General features: G+C 43.3%; 1 protein-coding gene across 1 annotated transcript in view; it reads right to left on the bottom strand.

Annotated features, from left to right (window-relative positions):
- Positions 1-969: 969 nt before the first annotated feature.
- The window catches only part of LOC311237641 (ankyrin repeat domain-containing protein 33B-like), a gene marked incomplete at both ends in the record, with an annotated part of 93044 nt that continues 81921 nt past the window's right edge, over positions 970-12092 (bottom strand). Inside the window, 2 exon segments of the mRNA XM_084325587.1 lie at positions 970-1518; positions 8215-8413. Of these exon segments, the coding sequence (XP_084181713.1) occupies positions 970-1518; positions 8215-8413 (748 nt within the window).

Genomic DNA, 12092 nt, shown 5'->3' with positions numbered 1-12092 from the left:
TACAATATGTACCTTTTTTCTGTGGTCGATAAGTACTTTATTTACATATGGTGTTACTGTACATGGTCTGGCTACCGGTACCATTCATACTGTACAGTGTTGAAATGATTTGTATTGTAATTGTAAGATATAATTCCAGTTTTCTTCCCAGCCCACAGTATAAAGTGTGAAGTTTTACATTACAACAGTGTAACAGATTCGGGTTACGGTGTTGACTTAGAAAATATGGTATTGTTTACCTCTTTACACCAGTGTCTTAAAAAGTGTCATACAAAATAAAACGTTTTGTCATCAAAAAGCATCAAAATATATCTAATACAAAAATACCCTGGCCGGTCACAATCTATACACAAAAATACATTCATTAGCTATTTCAAATGCTGTTAAATTCTAAAAAAGCTTATGTTTAGTTTCCTCAGTTAGTCAGCATGTGGAATAGTTTATTCAATAGTTCATTTTGAAGACTTTCATACTTTTCTGGTCCAACAAACTATAAAAAATACTGCTGGTATTAGAAACCCAAGTACAAAATAAAGATTCTTGACCACTAAAAAAAATCTATAAATATTAAGAAAAAGAAAAAGGTTAATAAAAAATATTTCAAGTATCAAATCCCCTGTCTCATACTGTGGAGCGCCGATCATCACTATTATGTTTCTGTCACAGATCTCCTTTGTAGCCATTTTATGGTGGCCATTTTGCATGCTTCCTATAATCAGCTTGTTTCAATTCTAGGATGCCAAAAAGCACAAGTGAGAGAAACCCATAATTGGCTACACAATCCTAACCGGGGACGCAATTTTGGGCCCCTGACAAGAAGTGACATTAATCACATAAGATGAAACATATTAGAGGCCAGATAATCCATATAATAGGGGGGGGCTCGGCTTGAGGTACCACTGAATCATCAGGTTTCCCCAAGTTATTGTGCCCCTGGCATTCTTACATCACTTCCTCTAAGGTGCGACATCATTTCCTCCTTGCAACGGCTAGGTGTCTCTTGGTGGCGGCCTCCACCCTCCTCCTCTCCGCCTCCTCGGCTTTCTTCCTCTCCTCCTTCAGCTCCTTGTACCTCCACTTGGGGATCTGCAGCAGGTTCCCCCCTCCGTCCTTGGTGTTGCTTTTCCTGCGGATCTTCTCCGGCTCATAGGTGGTGGCGGGGGCCTTGGACACCCGGACCTTGGGTATGGTGAAGCCGGGCCTCACGCTGCTCCTCCGCATCATCAGGTGGATGGGCAGCAGGCTGGCTCTTCTGACGTGCACGGCGATCCTGGGGACCTCCAGGCCGCCCAGACCGCAGCTCCCCCGCCGCGATGCCAGGCTACCGGGCTGCAGGCTAGCCCGCCGGTCCACCGGACCTCTGGCCACCAGTGTGATCAGAGAGTTCTGGAAGAGTTTGCGGTGGTTGTCGAGCCTCTCAGGGTTGACGGTGCGGAGGTCCTTGGTGCGCTGTTGGCGGATGATCTCCGGCACGGCGTAGCGCCTTCTGCCCACGCTCGGAGGGGCTTCAGGACACACCTGGAGCACAAGGTAGACCAATCATTACATAGGGAATTGTTTCAATGTCAAAGACCTTTATTGAATATTTCTTAAAGGTCAATTACTTTTATTTGATTGAATATTGCCTAAATGTCAATAACTTTTATTTGATAGAATTATTGCTTAAATGTCAATGACTTTATTTTATAGAAAGTTGTTTGAATGTCAATGACTTATTTTATTGAAAACATTTTAAATGTCAATGACTTTTATTTTATTGAAAAAAAATTAAATGTCAATGACTTATTTGATTGAAATCCACCATGTAATTGTTGTTATGATAGGCCCTATTGAAAATACCTTATGTATAAAGAATATTATAATACTGTAGTTTCTGTTTCAAAGTCAATTTGTAAATAAAATATTACGGTTGACACTGATTAGCAATCGTTTACATCTTGGGTTGAAGACATTACTGATTTGGAGGCGGGACTTAAATAGTCAATCAGAGCTTAATTAGTTATTGTGACCAGCTGTGTGTGGCTGTCTGAGGGCCTTGAACCAGAGATACTGGCGTGTGACTAGTATCTTTTGTTGTTTTCTTGGTTTTGAATGGCCACTGAAGACGTTGTTGCTGCTGAGCCTTGTTTAACCTTTTTTTTTTGTATTTAATTTTTTTATTATTTTTTAAACAAACACATAAACAAACATGACAACACACAATAGGATATACAAATACACATATGCTCCAGCTCGTACCCCCCTCTCCCGGACCCCCCATTGGATAATCCAACCATTATAATTTGTTCCTAACCAGACACTACCATTATATGCTGGCTTTTATTCTCTCCACCACTTCTAACCACATTGCCATTTTGGATTCATTGAGACCCAAAATTCTAGCTGTTGATATTTCTTGATAAATCACATCGAGATATGTAAGAATCCAGACCTTACGGCACATTTTTTCCGGTTGAAACCATCGTGATGCTATCAGCTTTTTAGCCACTGTGATACCGGATAAAACCAATCTCTTTAGCTGTGGAGGTACTGCATGCTCAAAGACATCATTCAGCAGTAATACAGAGGGGTGTACAGGTATATCCAGAGTTAAGAGATTTGACAATTGCTGGGTCACTTCTTTCCAAAATATCTTAACTGGTGGGCAGTCCCAGTACATGTGCATAAATGTCCCTTCGTCCCCATTTGTACATAAGGAGCATTTGGAGTCTTGTTTAAGACCCATTTTGTTCAGTCTTATAGGAGTTAAGTATGTCCTGTGAATATAGTTAAGATTGATTTGTTGATGGTCCGGGTTCCTTGATGCAAGGCGTACATTTGCCCAGGCTTCTTGCCAGTCAAAGTCTATCTCCAGGTCTGGTATATCCCTCCTCCAGACTGAGTCTAGATGTAGGGTTTCATACGAGGCCGTTAGTAATTGATGATAAAAATCTGAAACAAAACCTCTCGATGTCTCTCTTTCATAGAAGAATTTGTGGTATCTGTGGTGTACAATTGGTATCCTTAATGGAACACCGTGAGCCTTCAAACATGCCAATAACTGTGCGTAAAAATAATATGAGGACTTGGTGAGATTAAATTTTTTGCATATCTCATCAAAACTACAAAAACCCTGTTTGTTGAAAACGTCTCCTAATGTGTGTATGCCTTGCTTTTCCCATCTAGGGAATCTTATAGGTTGTTTTCCAATCAAGAGTGCATTGTTATTGAATAAGGGAGTATGATTATGCCATTTATGTGGGATAGAGTCTTTTTTTTGTGTTTCACGCCATATCCGGATTGCATGAGTTTAACCTTTTGTTACTTGGGGCTAGATCCACAAAGAATGGATTACACGGTGCTAATTGCACCCTTACTTACAATTCATTATGAATTGAAAATGGGGGAACCTGATGTAAACAAGACGAAAGTCTTTCTCTGGTCTGCATCCTCTTAACACTTTAATCGCCGAAGACGCTGGGCAGCGTCTTTCCCCGCCATGCTCATTCTGCCGAAGACGCTGGACAGCGTATTTGATATCAATATTTCAAAAATCTGTGATCGAAATCATATTTTACAGACATGATATGTACTGTTGAGCCCCTCTCAACTCTCCAACGGTTCAAGAGCGCCATCTGGTGTCCGATCGGCGGATCGCCCAAACAGGAAGTCATGCGGATGAAGTGGTGCTCACCCATATTTCGTCCGGGCACTCGCTATCGTTAGCGGGACTCCATCTTGACACACTGGACATGGATCGGTTGCAAATAACTCAATAAACAACATGATTTGGACGTATATACTATTATACAACCTGGAAATGGATCGGATATTTCTACATCCCATAATAGGAATATTTCAGTTCCACGCTCATCGTCCAACGGCGCGAGGAAGATACGGTAAGATCCAGCGTTATTTTTCAACGTGTTCGATAATAACTGCTCTAATGATCATATCACCCACACTAGATGAATGATATAACGTTGGCCACGGAATTATAAACGACCACCCGCCCATCCGGTCAACATCAGATCATACTTAGTAACTCCTAGAAGCACGTCCAGTTGAAATTTTTTATCTTGCACAGATTCCTATCAAACTGTATTTCATCATCAATATAATGCATTTGGGGCTATAAATCAGTTCTGGAGAAAGCTGCAGAAAACGATAAAAACATACTTATACTTTAGACCGTATTTTAGTATGAATATGTGAATGAAAAAGTATAACGTTGCTACACCCTGAACAATAGATATAGGACGTTGAATGGGCCATAGTAATGTCAATTTAGCAATACAATTTAAAAAGTTATAGCCCTGCAAAGAAGGGGAACTTCTCCATGTTAAATAGGGCTGGCGAGGGATGGTAAATTATGAATTTAACCCTGGCGATCAAAGTGTTAACACTATGCCGTCCGTCCACGAGTATATACGTGTTTCGGTGCCATGCGTTGTGGACCAGAGCCACGTATATAGCCGTGGCAAGTTGTTATTGTTTTATTCTATATTTATAACGCTATTAACACTTTCTTCGCCAAGCTTATGTACATCATTATACCATCCTCTGCCAGCTCTATTTGTCTATGGAGAAGTTCCCCTTCTTTAATTTAATATTCCTATTATGGGATGTTGAAATATGCGATCCATCTCCAGGTTGTATAATAGTATATACGTCCAAATCATGTTGTTTATCGAGTTATTGGTAACGGATTGCTATCCATTGTGTCTAGCTCGAGTCCCGGGACTATTAGCGAGTGATCGGACCGAATTGAAATGAGCACCAGTTTCCGTTTCCGGTTTGGGCGATGCGCCGATCGGCCACCAGATGGCGCTCTTGAACCATTGGGGAGTTGAGAGGGCATCAACAGTAGATCTCAAGTCTCCGGGGGAGAAATATGATTGCGATCACAGATTTTTGAAATATTGATCTCAATGACGTGTTACGGCGTCATTGGCAGAATGAGCATGGCGGGGAATGACGAGTTTAGGCGTCCTTGGCAGAGAAAGTGTTAACGTCCGCGATCGAGATCCATGACCTACCCACATATTTGATTTTCGAAACATGCAATACCGGCCAGATCCGCTTAGGGGCGCCATCGCTCCACTGCAGTATCATTGAGGGGATTTAAAAAACAATTTGTTTACAGTCTGTGGGCGGATCATATGAGCCTCGATTCCAAAACGAAGACCCTCCATCTTTGATCACGTTACCGAACGCATATTTCAGCCTGGAATAATGGTATTTATGATTAGCCAATGGACATATCGATCTACGCCATTTCTGCTGTATATATACGAATGAAATAAAACAAACTCCGTAGCATCCGGACTATTACAGAGCATCTATGGATGAAATGGGGGCGGTGGGAACGCCGATTACTATTATTGATTAGCAATACAGTGTGCGTTCAATATACCATTTTCACTGATCGATCACGTTGAGTTTTAAAACAATGTCCAATCCAGCTGTAATTTGGGTGAATAGTATCCTACCGTCAGGCCATGTGATCGCTGGCAGCATTTCGTCATTAGTCATCGGAATCTGGTAGATCGATATGTCCATTGACTAATCATAAATCCCATTATTCCAGGCTGAAATCTGCGATCGGTAACGGGATCAAAGATGGAGGGTATTCGTTTGGAACCGAGGCTCATATGAAACGCCCACAGACAGTAAAAATAAATTTTTTTTCAATCGCCCTCAATGATACTGCAGTGGAGCGATGGCGCCCCTAAGCGGATCTGGCCGGTATTGCATGTTTCGAAAATCAAATATGTGGGTAGGTCCTGCAAGTCGATCGCGGACGTTAATAGCGTTATTAATATGGAATATAACAATAACAACTTGCCACAAGTTAACTCGTGGCTCTGGTCCTCAACAGGTGGAATCGAAACACGTATATATACGTGGACGATCCACATAGTGTTAACAATTGTGTGTATTGAGCCGTACTGTATTGTACCCATTCTGCAATCTGTTAATAAAATGTTCATTAAATCAATCACCTGCAGTGTTTGAAATATGAGAGCCACCTCCACCACCAACCTTGTACAGAACACAGAACCAGCTTCCCAATGATTAGCAGAAAGAGAGTCGTTGAAGCAGTTTTTCTATCTATCTTGGATTAATTATGGAGATGTGATTTATAGAACTGCTGCTCCTTCCACTCTGAAACCTCTAGACACGGTCTTATCATTCTGCTCTCAGATTTATTACTGGTAACCACTGCATCCTGTATGATAAAGTGGGTTGGCAAAATGTACTTTGGTATCTGTTACTGGGAAATTACCACCTTATATCACACTGTTGCCACATTGGAACTATGGACCCTATCTCAAATCACTAGTTTATGCGGAAGGTCCCCAGAGTCAGCCTTTTGTTTCAATGCCTCAGCATTACAGCATTTTCTCTATTTAAATCCGTTTTCTCCTATTTATTTAATGTGTAACTGTTTTAACTAGGGATGCCCCGATCACGTTTTTTGCCACCGATACCGATCACCGATCGTCGTGAGCCATATCGGCCGATACCGATCCGATACCGATCGCTTTTTATTAAAATCTTTTTTTAAATTATTTTATATAATTTTTTATAAATTTTTTTAATAAAATATATATATTATATAATTAGACTTGTACTTGTATTATCTGCGAGACATCGCCACCACGCAACAAGCTCCACTGTCTGTGTGTACTCGAGTAGCCTCCAGCTACTGCCAGGATTCTCCAGAGCTGCACCTGGACCCTATACTCGAGTAGCCTCGAGCTACGGCAAGGATTCTCCTGCGCTGCAGATGGACCCTATTGATATAACGTTACTGTGCTTTGGTCATATCACATTCAACATGCCCTCAGCTCGAATACGCGTCGAATCAGTGTTATAAGACATTGATATCAGGAGCTATCTGTAGCTACTGCTAGCCGGATATATAACGTTAATATTTAGTATATTTTAGTTCAATGGGACATTTCGTTTTGAACAGTGAACTAACTTGCGCTAACGAGAGCTAACAGAGCTATCATACACGTCTCTACTAGACTATTGCTGGAGCGTTTGTTGATATCAGGAGCTATCGGTAGCTAGCTGGCTAGATACCGTTCGGTTAGACAATGCCTCATCATGTATTAAACTAAAAGTGAATAGTTGACTGGGTCATTTTGTAACGTTAGCTCAGGGAGACGCCGTCCTCCCGTGTCCCGTCCCACTAGACTAGACTAGACCCGTGTTTACATGCGTGTGGGAGGGGCTGGAGGGATGAGCAGACGCCGCACCACCCGGTGTCTGAGACAGAACTGAGACAGCGAGTGAGATCGGTTTTGATGATCGGCGAAAATAAAGCATTATCACCGATCACCGATCGCATATTTATACTGATTATCGGCCGATAACGATCGGTGGCCGATCGATCGGGGCATCCCTAGTTTTAACTGATTTTCTTTATTTTCATTGGTGCTTTGTCCTAGTTCTTTTTTACTTATAACTCAACATCACTGTAAATGAGGCCAACCTCAATGATTCTTCCATCTAAAATAAAGGATTAAAATGAAAGGAAACCTCAACAAGAAACAAGTCTGTGCCGGTTAATTAGCCATTAGCACAGCTTAGCACAGCATTCACCAAATATTTAGTTAGGCTCACATTCAAGTACAACACGTAGGGATAGATAGGTTACCACTCTGGGCGTTTTTTCTTACCGGTAGGTTAATGGTTATAGTCACCCACTAGACAATTTAGAATTATCTAAAGTCAAGAGACCTGAGTCGAACCGGTGTAATAATAACACTGTTATAAATGTTGATTGTTCATCGAAGAAGTTTCAAGTTTCAAGTTTCTTTAATAGTTGTCATACAGAAGTACAGAATACTTTTATACAAAATGCTTCTTACTGTTACGCTCCAGAGACTGTGCTAGACAAGATAAGTATGAAATAAAATAGTATAGCATGTAAAAATAGAAGTAAAAATAGAAGTCACAGTGTTCAGTATATACATATGTCTCACAATGTATCACAAATATTTGGTGTATGGTGGTATGATAAGATGTGAAAATGTGAAAGTGAAAACAGGCCGTGTAGCACTTCAGGCAAAGTGCCCAGAGCAAAAGAACTCTGTAATAGATAACCCGTTATTATCGTCCATATGCTGATTCACAGCCACCGAGGGTAGGGAGGCAAAGGTAGCGATTAGGAGCGAAAGAAGAGAGAGAATAAAGAGACGTGTGGAAGTGTGATCTCACCGTGCGGCACGCCATAGCGATGACGGGGCTCCCCAGGGCGGTCGTCACGGAGACCATGTGGTCGATGACACCGTCGTCCTTGGGGTCGTTGATGTCAGTGATGTTGAAGGTGCTCCGCAGGGAGTCCGTCAGGCGCTTCAGACAGCCGCGCGTTTCCTGGGATTTGGCTACCAGGCACGCCAGCGGGGGCCACTCTGGACTGGAAGACACAGTGACACAAGGTCTGATACGGGGCCTATCCCGAGCTCCGTCCTCTTTTCTTGACCTTCCGATCACAACCGTTGGTTTTTTCTTGACCCTCCTATCACAACCGTGATGGAAAATGTCACTGTGTGTACCTTTAATGTGTCTCTAATTTATTAGACTGAATACAGTTAGTGGTCAGTGACAGTTTATTAGATTGAATACAGTTAGTGGTCAGTGATTGAATTTAAATTGATTGATTGAACATTTTATTAACAGATTGCAGAATGGGTACAATACAGTACGGCTCAATACACACAATTGTTAAGGGGATGCAGACCAGAGAAATACTTTCGTCTTGTTTACATCAGGGTCCCCCATTTTCAATTCATCAGTGATAGTTAATTAGATTGAATACAGTTAGTGGTCAGTGACAGTTTATTAGATTGAATACAGTTAGTGGTCAGTGACAGTTAATTAGACTGAATACAGTTAGTGGTCAGTGACAGTTAATTAGACTGAATACAGTTAGTGGTCAGTGACAGTTAATTAGACTGAATACAGTTAGTGGTCAGTGACAGTTAATTAGATTGAATACAGTTAGTGGTCAGTGACAGTTAATTAGACTGAATACAGTTAGTGGTCACTGACAGTTAATTAGACTGAATACAGTTAGTGGTCAGTGACAGTTAATTAGACTGAATACAGTTAGTGGTCAGTGACAGTTAATTAGACTGAATACAGTTAGTGGTCACTGACAGTTAATTAGACTGAATACAGTTAGTGGTCAGTGACACTGACACAGGCGACTGTAATCAAATAGCAGGTGATTATCAGCTACGAGTATTCCTTCCAAGCATCTAGGAACATGACATTCTGATGCGTGACAGGTTGAGGTTACCTATGTTTCAGGATATGTGGAGCTCCTCTGACTGAGCCCTGCGGCTCTGGCAGCCAACCGCCACTGCCAGTTTTATGTAAAGACTTGTATTATATATACTGTGTTTTATGGTGCCATTGTGCTCTGGGGCCGCGCGGCGACGAGGCTGTCTTAATGCTTTACGGTAATGCTACGCCATAGAGCCGCCCCGGGCACTCTGCCTGTACGAGTTCAAACACCGTGTTCTTGGCAGGCTTTATTCAGTTAGTCACGTGAGAGTACCTGAGGACTCTCTGCGACGTTAACTGTGTTTGACCTGTATAGTAAAACAGCAACACTCTTGTCAGTCGGCGGTAAGAAACGATTAAAGCAATGCTGTTTGTGACCCATCAACCGAACGTTTCATTCACAACAAATTGTGAATTGTAACTGTCCTGAAATTTCAGCACGAGAAGTTTTTTTTTTTTTACCAAAAAGCATGCGAGAAGAAGTGTGGATATCCAAGAACGGAGACAAGTCTGTGTTGCAGGACCTCCCATGTCATTGTTTCTGGGGATTGGGACTGGATTGGATTGGGCCCCATGTGTGGGTCAGGACATTCAAATAGGCCCTTAAATTATCCTGAAGGAATTGGTATCCAAAACAACTGTTCTGTTTCACACCTAGCTCACGCTCAGCGTTCATTGCATATATCTCGCTTCAGCATATATACACTGAATAATTTCACAAATGTGCCTTTAAATGCCAGCATTCATCTGGCCACACCCCCATCCGCTTACCTATATAAGCAGGGGTGGTGCCACACACTCATCTCCTTCTCAAATTTCATCACAAGCAACGTGTTGCTCATATGCCCACTTGACGTGGAGAAAAATATTGTTTACAAGGAGAGGAAGAACAAGGAGATACGTTGACATCATATCTTTATTTTCTCTCTCACTATTTTCGAGAAAATACGGCAATGTTGTCTTCGTCACTGGAGTGTCTGGAAGATGGTGATCATTCTTTTTTTTTTTTTTTTTGTCTTTTTCCCCCTCCATTTTCCTCCGATTTTCTCCCATCCCAATGTTAGTCGTATGCCAATTCCCAGTCCCTTCCTGGTCGCTGCGCACTTACCCCCCACAGTCAGATCATCTGGGAGAGTGGAGGCTACCACGTGCTTCCTCCGACACACGTCCAGCCAATCACCGCTTCTTTTCACCTGGCAGCGCGGATTCTCATTGAGAGGGCGTAGCGTGTGGGAGGACCACACTATCCCCCTCACGTCCAATCCGCGCTTAGCAGGCCCCCCGACCGAACTGTAGGAGTCGCTGTTTACAACGACCCGGACCCACCCCGCCAGCTTCTCCCACCCTCTGATACAGCCAATTGTATCAGTGCAGACGGCCAGCCAAGCTGGTGACAACCCCGGAGCTGTGAGCTGGATTCGAACAGGCAAATCCAGCTCAGCTCCGGGGCTGGTGACGAACGCAATCTCCGCTCGGCCACCTAACCGCCCCCGATGGTGATCATTCTAAAAACCCTCCACCGGTTTTCGTATTGGGAGCACGCCGCTGCATGCTTCTCAACTGCAGTTCCTTGCTGTGTTGTTGGGGTGAAACCTTTCAGGCCACAGCTGAACTGTAAGACGCGCCGCTGTTGTGAGGAGCGGTGGGTTTCAGGTTGGGTGAGTACTGTCGCTGGCAGGCTTCACTTGTCTGTTAGTGCTATGGGGGCTACTTGACAATGTTTATGAAAACCGGCCCCAGGCTAGGGTCCTTTGTTCAGCCACCTAGGCGACAGAAGACCTTGGTCTGAAGACCATTGTAGTTTTAACTAGTGGGCCGCGACCATTAACACTGGTGATCCCTGTGTTTTCTGGACGAGTGGGTATCTCCCTGTCACCGTGTAGCCCCTTCTTTCATATCCAAATGAGAGTATTCCTTCACGAGGAGATATGTGCATGGATGTTCGATAGCGGAAGATCCATGTTCAAGTCAGCTACACAGGCCAGTTTGGTATTGTGCTGATTCCGTCAGGTGTTGGTAAAATCACCGTTGTAAAGCTGTGTTGACATCTTGTTTCTCTTTTCTCTTAAAAAATGAGGAGGGTTTCAGAACGACGGCCTGTCTGGGTGAGTGTTATATCATTGTGTACAAATTCAGGTGATAGCTGCTTAGCTTACGGTTAGCCAGTCCTACTGTTAGCCAGTCAGCTGTTAGCTGCGGCGCTAGCTGTTGTGATCACTAGGAAACGTTAGCTTGCTGCTATCGGACAGGGCCAGCGCGAGGTAGCTTCGGTTACTCGCGCGCCGCCGTGAGCTCCCCTCTGGTCGCGTGCGCCGTTCGCTCGGCGTCTCGCGAGCAGGGGTAATAGCGACCGACGGTTGGAGCGGCCGTTAGCTTAATGCTACTCTGTTGAACGTGCTTTGATTATAACATGTTTTACACTCTTGACTACGACGGCATCTTTGACAGGGGATGTTCATCGACCCTGCCCTGAGCCAGGACGGCAAGGTTTGCGTCAACAAAGGGACCGTTGCGACGGGTAGAGCGGCAACGCTGCCCGGATCGAACAACACAGGACGGCTGTGTTTCTACGGTGTCTTGTGACTGCACTTCGCTGATCTACGTTCCGGGTAGGACAAGGTTTGACCAGACCTTATAACACGTCTTCTGGTTTTACTTTTCTAAATGTTTTGTGAATAACGATGTTTTCCCAAAACATGTGTTGCTGCAATGCATTTAGGATACGACGCGAGTTATGTGTGAACTGTCTTTGTCACTGGCAGTTAGCTTCTCCGTGCAAATCGAGTTGTTACAGATGTGAAAATGAT

The sequence above is a fragment of the Notolepis coatsorum genome (assembly GCF_963971535.1).
Source record: "Notolepis coatsorum genome assembly, chromosome: 12".
Classification (NCBI taxonomy): Eukaryota; Metazoa; Chordata; class Actinopteri; order Aulopiformes; family Paralepididae; genus Notolepis; species Notolepis coatsorum.
Note: the sequence above shows the minus strand (reverse complement) of the source record. Positions and strands in the feature narration are given on the sequence as shown.